The sequence below is a fragment of the Lepisma saccharinum genome, chromosome 12 (genome assembly GCF_977018435.1).
Source record: "Lepisma saccharinum chromosome 12, izLepSacc3.1, whole genome shotgun sequence".
NCBI lineage: Eukaryota > Metazoa > Arthropoda > Insecta > Zygentoma > Lepismatidae > Lepisma > Lepisma saccharinum.
In genome coordinates this window covers 41,371,479-41,388,018 of record NC_139240.1, presented here as the reverse complement: position 1 = coordinate 41,388,018, position 16,540 = coordinate 41,371,479, and the positions used below count along the sequence as shown (strand labels likewise).

At 37.9% G+C, this 16,540-nt stretch overlaps 1 protein-coding gene across 1 annotated transcript in view; it reads right to left on the bottom strand.

Annotated features, from left to right (window-relative positions):
- Positions 1-16,540, bottom strand: part of Vps11 (vacuolar protein sorting 11) — an 83,557-nt gene that overhangs the window by 42,349 nt on the left and 24,668 nt on the right. The window contains exons 6-7 of the mRNA XM_083132193.1: positions 15,948-16,037; positions 13,696-13,856 (exon numbers count right to left, since the gene is read on the bottom strand). Coding sequence (XP_082988319.1) covers positions 13,696-13,856; positions 15,948-16,037 — 251 coding nt within the window. The remainder of the gene's footprint in view (positions 1-13,695; positions 13,857-15,947; positions 16,038-16,540) is intronic.

Here is a 16,540-nt window from a genome sequence, read left to right as displayed (position 1 = left end):
AAAACAATGTTGCGCAAGTAGTTTTCTTGTTTCCCTGTAGATGGCAGTAAAGACGAACACCTTTCTAGTCAACTGGAAAATCAGTTTATGTCTACCACCAATAGATGGCATCTGACAGCAGTTTAATGTTAACCATGTAGAGAACATACATGTGTACGTTGAACTGCCATTAACATAGAATTCCGCAAACGTACACATGTACATCATTCCACATTCAGGGGTTAATACAACAAAATAAAAGAGCCGGCCTCCATGGTGGAGTGGTTAGAACATCACGCTACGATGCCAGGGGTCCCAGGTTCGAATCCCGGCCTTGGCATGGATGTTTGTGAGTGTCCATCCATTAATTTCATCATATCATCAGTCATCCCCATCTTCCCAAATTAGCCAAAAGTGACACAAAAAGCAAAGGAAAATAAACAAACCAAACAACAAAATAAAAGGGAGCTTTCAGCAACAGGTATCAAGCAACACTGGCCCCTTCAGTATGCAAGCATTCAACATGCATACCTGAAAACAGACCAATGCGACACGATGGACAGTATTGAAAGGTCCAGTCTGAGTGAAATGCAAGTGACGAGAAACACATGAAGCTTTCATGTCACTTTCGTTCGAAAGGTTACATGTATTATGGAGGGTTCATTGCCTGTCACCTGTCACTTCAGTTTGTTCAGGTTCCGAAGATATACCAGTGGTGGTGATTGAGGGGCAATGCTACTTTACTTTCCCTTGGTAGGTAAGGAGATGATAAAATCTAATGTCCAATGTTTCAATCCTACAAACAAGGGTTTTCATCAGGAGAGGATGGTTGATTGACTTGGTTTATTTTATTTCGCTTTTCTGCCACTTTTGGCTAATAGCAAAGATGAGGATGAGTGATGATATGATGAAATTGATGAAGGGACACTCACAAAGTACAACCATGCCCAGGGCGAGATTCGAACCAAGGGCAACTGATGTAAACACTCTGTTATGGAGGTTGGCTAATGGGGAGGATGGAGCCATTCATTTACTTATTAATTATTTAGCCAAATAAGTAACACTACCATCAGAACAATTGAGTTTCAATGGGGACATTACAATCCAGAAGTCTCTGTGACTGTACCTGCCATGAAAGTGGTTGTTCTACAATAAAAATCAGTAACCTGTGGACATCCTGCTATGAAACATTACTGCACTATGTAATACCTTACTTTTCTGTCCTCAAATGCATATATCAACTTAAAGTTGAGCAATAGGTTGAATTCTTACTGAAATATTCTGAATTGAAACAAATAAATTGTAATGAACTGAAAATGCTATACATTTTATTTTTTATAATTTGTTAATCATAACTGAAGTGATTTTCTCTTTTCTTTCAGATATTAGGATCTGGTCTTTATTAATGCTTAGCAGACTGAAATTAAAATATACTGCTTTTCCCTGTAAACTAGTTTCTTTTGCAGTTGTTATTAACCAAACCTTTTTGAAATCTACAAAACGCCCTCCTTCCACAGATACAATATGGTAGATTTTACATACATTTCTCACATTTATGATTGATTTTCTGTAATAATTTTTAGAAAAAAATATGGCATTGTAATAAAAGCCATTGAAAACATATTTTCAATATGTAATATAGAAATAATGAAAGAAAAAAATCTAAACCTATAACGATAAAACGTGATTTTAACGTTGTTATTATTATTATTAGACTTAGCTTTGCTTCTTAACTACAGTTCGGTTGAGATAAACTGATTTCAAATATTTTTATAGATTTTAATGTTTGAAGGAAAGAATAACAAATTACCTTTACTTTCTTTTATTACAGAAGAAAACTAAGAAATAACTTCACAAAAAAAAATAATTAAAGGTTCACACTGATTCGCTGGTGGTTCTTGGTTTACATGAGTAAACCCAATACAAGAGTTGACACCAGTACTTTAGATTATCTTGGTAAAAGAAATATAAGAAAAAATCACTCTCACATATATTTATAAAATAACAAATTTAACCTTTTCACTCACGATTACATGGCCGGCCTCGAGAAAGAATTAGCGCTTTTCAAACTTTAGTGGGATTTTTTCATCAGAAGATCAAGCTTGTGGAGGTTAAAACACGAGAGCTCTCGACACTGGGGACCACTTCACTAAAATCCTCGTTGTTCAGTCTTCTTTTTCCAACGATCCTTGGTGTCTTGTCGCTGGAGAAAATCCTTCTCTGCAATCTCGGCTTCACTGAATGAAAATCTGCTAAACTGCTGCACAGTGAGTTCTCTTCCGCACGATCTCTTTTCCGGAGAGCCTTAATGACGATTTAACGTTTCTTGTGCCTCTGCAAACAACGGCGGACTAGAGTGGTCTTCCGACTGAAGAGACTACTTTACCACTTTGCCAGAAGAAAATGTCACTGGAGGTATGCAAAACTCAACAGACAGAGCACTAAACTGCGTGACTACCTTCCAGTCAAAATCTCCGCGCCAACTGCTTCAACTACTCCACGCGCAAAATCCACGAGCGCTTATTTCCCTTTGTGTACCGGACTCAGTCTATTATTTCAAAAAGGGGTGTTTCGATTCCTTTTGCTTCTTTCTTCCCGGAACGTTCTGTAAACAATCTGTTACAGATGCCCCCTCCCCGAAGAGACATTAGATGGACTGATCAAGGAGAGCTAATGTCTTTTAGAGTCTATTCATCTCCTTGAATTTTTGTTCAATCCTCGTATATATATTTTTCACACTCACATTACAGTTATCATTTTTTTCTTAAAATACACATAACGATATCGATATTCCTTTATATGTAGCACAAAAATATTTGTAAGGTATGATTTTCAGTTATTAAATGTGTATATAATAATTACAATGATTTCACGTGAATTCACGACAATATAAATTAAAATATTTATTCTTGAATTCACACATAAGCACCATGTGTATTCATTCATCATAGCACTATTAACATTCTATCAGTAGCGTAGCATTCTAATACGCCCATACGCCCGGCGTTCCCTGATTTAAAATTTTAAAAATGCGTAAATGCTGTAAATATAAAGTAAAACGTGACTAATTATATATATGTTTGAGCATAATGGCATTATAAAAGCTATTTTTCGCGATCCGTCTACAACGCTCCACTAACAGCTCTCCTTGTAGCATTTCTCTAATGTCTTTGCTTGCCGGACGCCGGCTAGGTTTGGCGTACAGGACCATAGCTGCCTGTAGGCAGAGAGAAGGAGGGAAAGCTTGTGGCTTGGATCTCTACAGCACGGGCGAAATGCTCTAGCCATACGCGGGCGTACGGAGACCTGATTGGTTCTAGGGACCATGTGACCTTTCCTGCCTTCCGATTCAAGGCGCTGTACTTCCGATGCAGACGACAGAAGTAGAATTCCTACCCTGTTTTTAGCGCTCGTGCCTCTGCTCATGCTGTGTGATGCTACAATAAGCAATATTGACTGACGTATCTTTCTTTAATGACCACTGCATCGTGTAATTTATCGCAAGAACAGTGAAGTGCATTAAAAACTAAAAGAACAAAAAAGTTTTTGTCAAACAAGTTGATAAAGTCCTCGTGGTAGAAGTTCAGCCTGTGGCTGCTCTACCACCTAACCCACAAAACTATTTATTTAAAAAAAATCTTTTTTCGTTAGTATCTAATTGCCTAATATTGTGCCAGTCCAGTGGAAATGTTTAGTATTCGTTTCAAAACTCTTAACAATGTATGATCTCTTGACAAAATTATTTTAAAATGTTTATCAGCATTCTCAAGATACAATAAACAGTAGTCTGAAACTCTGAATTACTACTAATAGGCACTGTTACGTCAGTAGAGTGTACGATTGTTGGATCATCCACCCCCCCCCCCCCTTCGAGTCAGTGTGTTTTGCACAGCGCAAGAGGTTTCCGGTTCGAATCCCGAGCCTACGCATCTTTGTTCTTTGTGAGTGTCTCTTCATCAACTTCATCAATATCATCACTCATATTCATATTTGCGATTAGCCAAAAGTGATAGAAAGCGAAGTAAAATAAACCAAATCATTCAATAGTTGTATCATCCACAACAATGAAGTCTACTGTTCTTCTAAAGGTGCTTGTGATTGAGGTAGATTTTTTAATTACTTGCGTCATGCCGAAAGGTTTCCTTGATTATAAAATACTGTTTTGCTACACATGTGTTACGTGTGGAGCAAAATACTCCGAATGGTGTGCGGTATTTCTGACTTGAGCAATCTAATTAAAAATGGTATAAAACACCAGTGCTCCAAGCATTTATTGCACACTGAGGCATCTTATTTTCTACATAAAACAAGCATGGATCATGTTTTATCAGAACCCGGCTGACTTAATGTAATAAACACAATGAGATTGTGATTTTAAATAGACAATACATATGTCGGCTAATTCCATAAGTAAACTCTTAAGCAAACACAAAAAAAAAGGCCTACCCTTCCTTCTAACTTGGCGTTCCCATCCGAAATGCTCATGCTACGCCACTGCATTCTATGCAAACTTTCCAATATACAGGGTGTACCAAAAAGAATCATCCGATTTTAAACAATAATATATTTTCTGTCTTTTCAGATATGTGAGTGAACAACGTACTGTTGGAAAGAAGAATATCTCAAGTTTTACACGGTGAACGCCCACTTCAGTTCTGGTGAAAATGGCATCTGGACAACAGAAAGCGTTTTGTGTACTACGTTTTGCACAGTGCGAGTCAGTGATAACTGTTCAGCGTGACTTTCGTACTAGGTATGGTGTGGACCTTCCTACTGAACAGAGCATTAGACGATGGCATGCACAATTCCGAGAAACAGGCTGTTTGTGTAAGGGAAAATCACCGGGCCGCCCCCGAGTGTCCGATGAAGACGTGGAGCGTGTCCGTCAATGTTTTACACGCAGTCCGCAGAAATCCGTTCGTCGTGCAGGTCGACAGCTCAACATGCCCCCAATGTCCGTCTGGCGTGTGTTGCGTCGTCGTTTACACATGAAACCATACAGAATTCAGCTGCTACAAGCTCTTTGTGAAGGCGACAAGGAACTACGTATGGAGTTTTGTAATTTCATTCTTGGCAAGATTGAAGACGATGACAGTTTTGTTCAACGCTTAGTGTTTAGTGACGAGGCAACCTTCCATTTGAGTGGAAAGGTCAACCGCCATAATGTGAGAATGAAGTTGTACAACATGAGAGGGACTCTCCAAAATTGAATGTGTTTTGTGCAGTTTCCTGAACCGAGGTGTACGGTCCATTTTTCATGGCAGAGAACACTGTGACGGGAATAACCTACCTTGATATGCTTAAGTACTATCTTTTCCCACAGTTGGAGACTGATTCGAATGACTTCATCTACCAACAGGATGGGGCACCGCCACACTGGCATCGGGAAGTGCGGGGATTTTTAAATGGAAAAATTCCACAACGATGGATCGGTCGCACTGGACCAAATGATGCAGCGTTACATTACTGGCCTCCAAGGTCACCTGTCCTGACTGTCTGTGATTATTTCTTGTGGGGGTTTCTAAAAGACTCAGTTTATGTGCCTCCGTTACCAAGAACAATGAATGAACTGAGACATCGCATAACAGCAGCTGTGGAAGCTGTAACTGAAGACATGCTAGCTGCAGTTTGGGAACAATTTGAATAGCGTATGGACATATGCCGTGTATCTCACGGGGGGCATATTGAACACCTATGAAGAGGCAACAAAAACTTTTTGAGTTTCAATTTCATGGGCAAAAAAAATATTTGTATATGTTTATTTGTTTCAGATATATAGACTTGCCAAATTGGATGATTCTTTTTGATACACCCTGTATATATTATCATAGTTCACCTATCTTTATACCTTACATAAAATCAACTTTCAATCATTATCACTATACGGTCTATCAATCCAGTACAAGTAACATTAAACAATCACATTTAGTCTTGGAGGTTTTCGAATTTTTTCAACTGGCTTACATAAATTTCTCTCTTACTGTTACTACAATTCCATAATTTTAAATTTTCCACATGTTGTGATTCAAGTACCTCTCCAGAGCAACAATCAAGTAAATCAAAACTTCCAGCATTAATTTGCTTTTTACACAAATAAGGACCCTTATAAAGTAAACAATATTTTGCTATAACTTTATTAATTAAAGAACTCTGATTTCTAGCCTTCAGGAACACCAGGTCCCCTTCTTGAATTTCCATTCTACCTTTCTCTTCATTTGCTTTCTTCTTCATATCCTTTTCCCTAATTGTTCTGGTCCTTGCTTCCACCATTATCAGCCGTTTCTCCCATTCTTCTGGAATTTCTTCTAATTTTAAAGCAACTTTCAGTGGGTTATCTATTTGTTCATTAAGACGAATTGTGACTGGCGCTTCCCCTAAAGTGTCATTGATAGAATAATTTATAGTAAATTTACAACTTTCGCCACCTGTTTAGGCCAACCTTCATGAGCTTCATTGCAAAGAAGTCGCATTAATCTATTAATTTCTTGATGGATTCTCTCCATGAGATTAGTCTGCGGATGGTAGCTATTACAGTAATAAACCTGTACTCCAAAACTGTTCATTTTCTCCTTAAATTTTTTACTAATAAAACAAGGTCCTCGATCACAGATGATTCTCTTAGGTATCCCTAGGTGCACAAAATAGTTATTTACAAGTTTTTCCACCACCCTCTCAGTTGTTGCAGCAGTCATAGCATATGCTACTAAATATCTTGAAAAACCATCCAACACCGTTAGAAGAAAATTTTTCTCTCCGGGAACCTCTAGGTAAAGGTCCTTGCAAATCCACGGCCACTTGTTCTCTCATTATCTCTATGCGATGTTGCCTCAAATTAGACTTTGGAGGGTGCTTGTCAGCTTTACTCCTGGCACAAATCTCACAGTCATTAATCCAGTCTTTGATATCTTGCCTCATTCTCCTCCAACTAAACGTCTTCAAAATTCGATCAAACATTTTCTTCAATCCAAAATGTCCTGATTGATCGTGATAAACAAATAACACATTACCAATCAAATTTCGAAGCAAACATATTTTCCACACTTGTTCAAAGTGAAAATCTCTAATCATCAACACTCCAGACTCAACTTGGTAATATTTTAGTAGCGGTCCTTTTCTCTTAACATTTTCTACATTTTCGTCAGTTTCTAAAGCATCAATTATTTTCCTCATTTCTTCATCTTTTCTTTGTGCTATTACTAAATCTTCTATTTTCAGATTTAAATCTGATAAAGAAATATTTCCCACTACATTAACAAACAATTTCTCCTTTTCAACTTCAGACTGAAAACGAGACAACAGGTCAGCTAGATGATTTTCTGAGCCCTTCATGTATTCAATTCGAAAATTAAATTTACTCAATTCCAGCGACCATCTACATAGCCGAGGGTTCCAATGTTTGGCCGCGGTCAGCCACTGAAGTGCTTTGTGATCGCTCAAAACAACAAATTCCATGCCCGCGACATATACTTCAAACTTTTTAATGCAGAATAGTATAGCTAGGCACTCTAATTCTGTAATTGTATACTTTCTCTCAGCCTGATTTAGTTTCCTACTAGCATAGTGTATAATTCTCCGTTCACCATTTTCAAGCTGGAACAAATATCCACCCAAGGCCATAGTAGAAGCATCACAGCTGATGTAAAACGTCTGTGAAAAATCTGGATGGTACAAAAGCGTTTCCTGCGCTATAAGAGTTTTCATTTCATCGAAGCTAGACTGCTCCTTTTCTCCCCAAGTACATTTTTTATTTTTCTGTAAAAGTTCCGAAAGTGGAGCTATTACTTCCGAATAATTAGGTACGAACCTTTTGACCCACACGAAGCTTCCTAATATCCTCTGTACTTCCTTTCTGCTACGGGGGATCGGTAACTCCACTATACTCCTGACTTTATCGGGGTTAACTTTTATTCCTTCTGCAGAGATAATATGTCCCAAAACCTTACGTTCAGATTTTCCAAACTCTGTTTTCTTCAATTTCACTGTCATTCCAGCGTTCCTTATGCATTTTAAAATCAAACACACGTGATTTACATGATCATCAAAGTCTGAATCAAAAATTAAAATATCATCAACATACACAATACAAAAATCAGATACATTGCCCAAAACATGATTCATTGCACTAGTAAACGCCGATAATCCAGTCGAAATTCCAAAAGGCAGCTTCTTAAATTTATACATTTTACCATCAAAAATGAAGGCTGTAGAGTCTCTACTTTCTTCTGTTAACTGTATTTGGAAATACCCTGCACATAAATCAAGCGATGTAAAATACCTCTTGCCATGAAAGCTCGCCAATATTTCTTCTAAACTTTTCACTCTATTATGCTCCAGTCTGATTTTAGCGTTAGTAGTACGAAAATCCACAACTATCCTTTTCTCGTCAGAACGCGGCTTGGGTACCACTAACAAAGGGTTGAGGTAAGCAGAATGTCCCAACTCAACAATATCATCTTCTTGCCACTGACCTATTTCTTTTCTAACTTCCTCTCTCAAAGCAAACGGAACAGGGTAATACTTTCCCCACAGCTGGTTCATTATCAATCAGTTTAATATTATAAGTGAATTTATTGCAAGTCCCAGGCCGATCCGAAAATACATCTAACAAAAGAGTAGTTCTATTCAACATTTCTTCTTTTTGCGCCACCGTCAGAGCAGTAGACATTTCCATGCGAGCTTTCAAGTCTTCGATACTTGCGTCTCTAACGTCGCCAGTTTCTAAACCTGCTACGGTCACCAAATCGGACATAGTTGTCCCCTTCTCTTCATAATCACATCTTGGCAAAAATCCGACAACTACTTTTCCACCATTACTTTGAAATAACATTTCTTTCTCTTGAAAATTAAGAGTAGCTTCAACGGTAAATAAAAAATCGCTACCCAGAATGGCAGACACATTCAAATCTCTAACAACAATAAATTCCATGAGCAAACTAGCATTTGCCAGAACAGTCGGTATTACTGTTTTCCCCATCACTCTTGTTTTGTTTTTCTACTATAATCTATTAACATAATATTATCTACCTTTTCTAGAGAAGGCCTAGTCACGTGAGAAGTAATATTTTTCCATGTATTAGCAGAAATTAGCGATACCTGAGAGCCGGAATCCAGTAAGCAGTTTACAGCTTTACCATTCATTTTCACTCCTACGCAAATAGAATGTTTAATTAATTTTCTCTTTTCCACACTGTTCAAAATTTCATTATTACATTTCAAGTTTTCAACTTCCAGATTTTCATACTCCCTTACATCTACTTCACAAATATGTACAGGTTGCAATTCTAAAAGAGTCAAAAATTCCTTCATAGCCATTTCATTCCAGTGAACTAAGTCTTCACATCTGCCTTCTCTCTTTAGTAGGTAACGTTCATATTTGCTTAAATCTATCTCTCCATTCTTCATATAAAACATCTTTTCTAGATCCACAACCTTCACATGATCACACTCTTGATTTTTTATTACTCGATTAAAATACAACAATTTTTTCCAATGACCATATTCCGAAATATGAGCCACAGCCGGAATAGGTGGAACAGTACACAAAATAATGTCATTACTTCTTTCTTTCAAATACGACACTAAGTAGGAATACATTTCCTCAAAATGTTCCTTTTCAGTGAATCTCATGACATCATTGGTCCCTACAAGAACTAGAACTTTCTCCCATTTACACCTTGCACCTTCCTTTCTTTCTTTTTCTTCCAAAGCATGAACAAGCTCAGAGACTCTACTTCCACTAACACACAATTCTTCCCAACCGCTTTCTATGCAGTTTAATTCAGGAAATTGCCTTCTACAATATGACGCTAATCTTTTTAACAAACTATCTCCTAACAGCACATAACTCTTGAGACTAGCCACAGAATTCTGTAAGTCTGCATTTATTTCAACATCAGTATGCTTTTTATCAGCATGAAAAACATTTTTACGGTTCACCTTCGACCCTATTTTTGATTCTCGTGCCTCACTCGCACTTTCATTTTTCTTCTCTACATACTGACCTCTGTTGCTTATTCGTTCAGGAGTACTAATTATTTCATCCTTTTGTGTCTTCAGATAAATATCGCTGTTTATTTCACATTTTGAAAAATTTCCCAAATCTTTTTCCTCCGACTTTAACTGTTCAAGTTCGTCTTCTATTCGTTCTTCATCCTTTCTTGCAGGTTCAATAATATCTTTGAAATTCATTTTAATATTTACATCTTGGTTTTCGGTCCGCCCACTCTTTAGTGGCGGAACGGTAACTCGTTTTTTGGATCCTCCCGGTTATGTACTTCGGCGGCGACGATCTCATCTTCGCTTCTATTCCTCCTAGGAGGCAGACTAGAACTTTCATAATTTTCACTCTGCCAGATTTTTCTCTCAAAACGAGGTGAATAGTTGCTTCTTCTTCGCTCATCCCACGGAGATACATCAGATCTTTCATTTCTCTTAAAATTTTGGTTTCCTCCTCTTCCAAACTGCAAATTCCGACGATAGAATCTTGAATCGTTCCTCCCTTCATCATGATTCTCGAAACTTTCCCTCGATGTCTGTCTATAGTTATCCTTTCTCGGTGATGTAGGAGTAACACCGACATTACCAACATTATATCGTCGCTCCTCTCTACCTCCAACGTTTCTCTCATTTTTCTGGCCTCTAGAAGAATCTCGATTCTTCTGTTCCATCCACAATAATTCATGACTCCTTATCAGATCAGCAACTGAAGACAAGGTTTTACTTTTAACGGTTAACAACATTTCTCGAAGCCTAAAAGGGAGTAAGTTTGCTATTAGGCTGACACACTTTTCTTCCGATAAGGCAGGTTCGAGCAGCTTCAGTTGCCTCGCCTTGTCCCAATAGAACTCTTCTACACTTCTTCCCTGACCTGGCACAAATTTCTGTGTTGGAACTTGAGCTAAACGGGCAGACTTAACATTTTCTGACTCAAAAGCATCCAAAAATTCCTTCTTAAATACTTCATAGTTCGTAAACTTTTGCTTATTTTCTATATACCACATTTTAGCAGTCTTTACCAACACAAAAGGTATCACATCCAGGTACTGATGCTTGCTCAGGGTCATCAGATTCAAGCTGTATTCCACATGCTGAAGAAATTCAGTGGGTAACATTTCGTCTGTCTCTCCTGTAAACTTGGTTAACTTCGACACTTCACTGTACTTAATCCCTACTTCCTGCCTGCTAAGAATAGTCACACCATCTATCTTTACTTCCTCTCCATCAACAGTCTTTACTTCATTCTGAACAAAATCTTTAAACGGCTTAAGGTCACAACACTTTCTAGAATCTTCAGTTTCCTTGAATCTGACAAAACCATGCTCTAATACGTCGACCCTATGTTTTAACCTGTATTTCAACATCAGTTTCCTTGAACTTGCTTTTATTAACATTCCGTTCCTGAACCACACCAACTCCCAAACTTTCAACGTTCCCTTGAATGATATTTAAATCAAATTTCAACTTTTCCATTCCTGTCTGACATGATACTTTATTTTCCTTCATAACGTCCTCCATTTTTTCTATCCTAGTGACTTGCACCTCCAAAACGCTTAGCCTTTCCTCCATCTTGTCATTTATTTTTTGCATGGAAGCATTTATTATTTCCTTGAGTTCCAATTTATTCTGTTCCTGTTTCTGCTCCAATTTTCTGTATAAGTCTTCCTGCACGAGCCTATCTTTTTCCTCTTTCTGTCTCCGTTCTAACCTATCTTGTTCCATTTTCTCGTATAATCTCTCCCATTTCAATCTATCCTGTTCCTTATTTTCTTCCCATTTCAGCCTATCTTGTTCCTTATTTTCTTCCCATTTTAGGCATAAGTTCTCCTGCGCTAGCCTACTCTGTTCCATAAATGATAAAATTGAATTCAAGACATCATTTTCCTTTCCCCGACCAATGTCAACTTGACAACCAAATTCGTCGGTTTCTTTCGAAACACCCTGTTCTTTTTCCATTATTTTTACTCCAACGGCAGGTTCTTTCTCAACTCGATTCTTGCATCTTTCACATAAAAAGTCTTTACCAATGTCAGTTTCGTGTTCTTTATACTCTTCCTCACTCATTCCTATACAGTCTTTATGCAGGCATTGTTTGCAACCCAAACATTCTATCGCTCCATCTACTTTCAACAATCTTCCACAACAATCCAATATTTCCTCCCACCCCACTTCGGGTGCGAAGTCCTTTTCAGACGGAGTCTTTCCTTTTGTGCGAACCATGTTGCCGACACACGCTGACCAAAGTTACAACACAACGATAAATGTTTACATAAACATTGCCGACAACGACGCAACACAATGCCTGTTACCCCTTTTATTTTTTCTTTCATCAAGATAATCTAAGGCAACTCCCGGGAGTTTCGGGCACCATATAACGATAAAACGTGATTTTAACGTTGTTATTATTATTATTAGACTTAGATTTGCTTCTTAACTACAGTTCGGTTGAGATAAACTGATTTCAAATATTTTTATAGATTTTAATGTTTGAAGGAAAGAATAACAAATTACCTTTACTTTCTTTTATTACAGAAGAAAACTAAGAAATAACTTCACAAAAAAAAATAATTAAAGGTTCACACTGATTCGCTGGTGGTTCTTGGTTTACATGAGTAAACCCAATACAAGAGTTGACACCAGTACTTTAGATTATCTTGGTAAAAGAAATATAAGAAAAAATCACTCTCACATATATTTATAAAATAACAAATTTTACCTTTTCACTCACGATTACATGGCCGGCCTTGAGAAAGAATTAGCGCTTTTCAAACTTTAGTGGGATTTTTTCATCAGAAGATCAAGCTTGTGGGGGTTAAAACACGAGAGCTCTCGACACTGGGGACCACTTCACTAAAATCCTCGTTGTTCAGTCTTCTTTTTCCAACGATCCTTGGTGTCTTGTCGCTGCAGAAAATCCTTCTCTGCAATCTCGGCTTCACTGAATGAAAATCTGCTAAACTGCTGCAGAGTGAGTTCTCTTCCGCACGATTTAACGTTTCTTGTGCCTCTGCAAACAACGGCGGACTAAAGTGGTCTTCCGACTGAAGAGACTACTTTACCACTTTGCCAGAAGAAAATGTCACTGGAGGTATGCAAAACTCAACAGACAGAGCACTAAACTGCGTGACTACCTTCCAGTCAAAATCTCCGCGCCAACTGCTTCAACTACTCCACGTGCAAAATCCACGAGCGCTTACTTCCCTTTGTGTACCGGACTCAGTCTATTATTTCAAAAAGGGGTGTTTCGATTCCTTTTGCTTCTTTCTTCCCGGAACGTTCTGTAAACAAACTGTTACAAACCTAAATACACCTCTTCAGAATTGAAATCAATGCTAACTTCCAAATCAAAAGTGGAATGATTCTGAGGAATTTCCACAATCTGAGCTACATCTAAATAGTTCAATGCCATTCTGAAGAGCATAAACAAAAGCTCAACCACAGGCATGCTTGTCACACATTTGGAATGCATTAATTGAGGAATTATTTGTCGACTAAGTGCGTAAGTTGGGAGAATATGATATCTTACTTTGATGACTAAGTTTGATGCATTCAGAGCCAAATGTCACCTAAGTGTAAAGGTCTGGTTTTTAACACTGACTTGATCGCAGAACATCCAATGGTGAGATAATAAGCCTACTACTTAATGTGCTTGGCCAATGAGACAATAGATACATTAATTGATACACAGCCACGACTTAAATCATGGAACAATCCATTTACCTTGTGGTTGAAACAGAAACAGTGGTAGTAGTTGTCCGAGGAGTACCATTCGTGTCCTTAGCCACGATGACCAAGTAACTTCGAAACCACTGGAGCATCACCTTCTCTCCATCCACCACATAACAAGGTCCTCTTCCATCTGGGGTGTAGCAGTACAGAGCCTGCAATAAACACAGTGGGGAAAATTTAGTGTTGTAAGCATTAACTCACAGTTTGTGGAGGATATAATTTACAGATTTCATGACAAAGTGCACATGAATCTCTACTTTTAAAATTAAATGCAATGATGTAATTTTATTCTATCTTGTGAGTTTACAATCTAAAATTGTCATTTGGACAGAAATTGAGGTATTATACATAACTTAGTTAATAGTAGAAGGTATTTTACATATTGTTTATCTTAACTTTTTGATTTTCTTTTGTTTTGTATTGTGTTTCACCCAGGACAGTGTTACATTTTCCATTCAACTCCACTAGAATATTCAAAGGTCAATTACTTCCACTCTTTATCTAAATTTATGTTTCATCATTTAAAAATTCACAGAAATTAAAATAAAGTTATTATTAAGTAAATAGGGAGTGTTTTATCTGTCCCACCCATGACAAAAAAATGTTCCTATCTTCTATATATAAAAATGAATGTAAGTGTGTGTGCGTGTGTGTATATGTATATATTTGTTCCGGCATAACTCTCGAACGCCTGGAGCGATTTCAACCAAACTTGGTACACATATCACTTACAATGTGGAAATAAATACTGTGAGGGTAAGACACCCCTGGCACGCATAGGGGTGGGAAGGGGGTGACGTAAAAAAAATCGAAAACGACAGATATTAAATTCTGCACAAATCAGCCGTGACTCTAGGCATCCCGCACAACGATAGTGTTTCTCAGGTTGTCTAAGATTCAGGCTGATAAGAGTTTGTGCTGCAAAAACAACTGATATTAGTGTAGAATCCATAGTTTTCGGAGTTGCTAAGATGAATAGTGACAATCCCAATGCCGTTCAACTCCAAGTTCATCATCTATCGGCATGGGGGGGGGGGGTGAGAAGGGGTGAAAAATGACCTACATTAGTGTCGAATCCATTGTTTTCAGAGTCGCTAAGCTAATTAGTGACATTCAGGATGAAATAAAATTACTTACATTTTACACTATAGTTAGAATTCATTATTTTCCTGTCTAATAGAAGATTGGGTAATCAGCTAGCGTAACTATAAAACTGGAAAAGTATTCTGAGGGTAGTTATGTTCAATCAACAGTGTTTAATGTTATAATTCATTGCACAGAAACTGTAAGAAAAATGTTGCTTAACTGTTGGTAAAATAGTTACTTTAATGTCAAAAATGTAGTCTGTGCATCCCACCCATGCCAATGGAATGACCCAGAGAAAGAACACCCATGCTCCGAGCAGGGTTTGAACCAAGGATCCCTGGTGTCATACCATGCTGTGCTAACAACCATTGAGGTCAGCAGGAGTCCCTTGGGGAAAAGCAACCTGCTTTCATGGAATCACCTCCAGCTTCTTCTGCCATGCCACAGTGCTCTGTTGCTAACGAATCAGATAAAGAGATATGTCCCAATGCATAAATATAACCGATGAAGCCTCCTGCCTCACTCACTCCCTCTTTTCCCTCCCTCTCACAATGCTGCAGTTTCACTGCTCGCTGTGCAGTCCACTGCAGTCCACACATACATGTATATAAGAGAACTCATTCACAAGTAGGGCAGGTTGACCATGTTTGTACTAGTCCAAGCAATTTCTTAAGATTACGCAAGGAAAAATAATTAAAATTTGGAAGCATATTTTGAACAAATACTACACCACTGAGAGATACTTTTAGGAGAATGTTTCATCTAAACAGATGCATTGCAGTTGTTGGCCTCCCCAACATTGTGGTAACAATGTTGCCTTGTAATTAAGGGGTCCCGGGTTCGATATCTAGCAGAGGCATGTAGTGGTTTCAATCCCACATTTAAACTGTAGGTCCACTCCAGATTAGCCTGATGTCTTTCTGGAGATTGCATACTTTCAAAAACATCACTTCTTAACTTGTCTTGTCTTGTGCATTTTAGTGAAGTGACATTGATAGTTTCTGCAATTCATTGAAACTATTTAATATTAGCTCAGGCTCACCATGTATACCAACACAAATTCTACATATAAATATGCTAGAGTTGAATAGGAAGACATCAAGTGATACTAAGGTAGATACTCTTCCCAAAACTTAATACTGTACCACAATACTCACATCATCTCTTCCAATCATGAAGTTGCTGTCTGGTATGGAATCAGCTAATATGGAACAACCAGCAGAACAACCCATGCTGTCTAAATGTATCTGAAAATAAAACACACCAAGGTTACTAAGATATTTCTCCACGTTAAAAATGCAAATGATTCCTTATCAAGACATGCTTTGAACACTTTCGAACTTTTCATTCCTTTAGATTTTAACAATTACCTGGGTTCAATATTCCGTGGAGGCACTTAGCAGTTTGGATCCCACTTTAAACTAAAAGCCCAGTCCTAATTAGCCTATTTGTGCATACAGTGGACTTAAGAAACAAAACGCAAACTTCTATAACATTACCTTTATCAAGTCACAACATGAACTTTGCATCAGTCTTCTGGGATTTTCTGATCTACCTAGATCAGGGATCAGAAAATTCCCTGGGCCATGGAGTTACTTTCCACATTTGCCAAAAGATGGCAAGCTACCAAGAGTGAATTGAATTTTGATGATAATTACTTGGTTCATAAAAACTTGAAGATGCAATGGAATTTCATGTTTAAGAGTTTATTTCGAATATTGCAGTTCATTTCACATCATGACATCACACC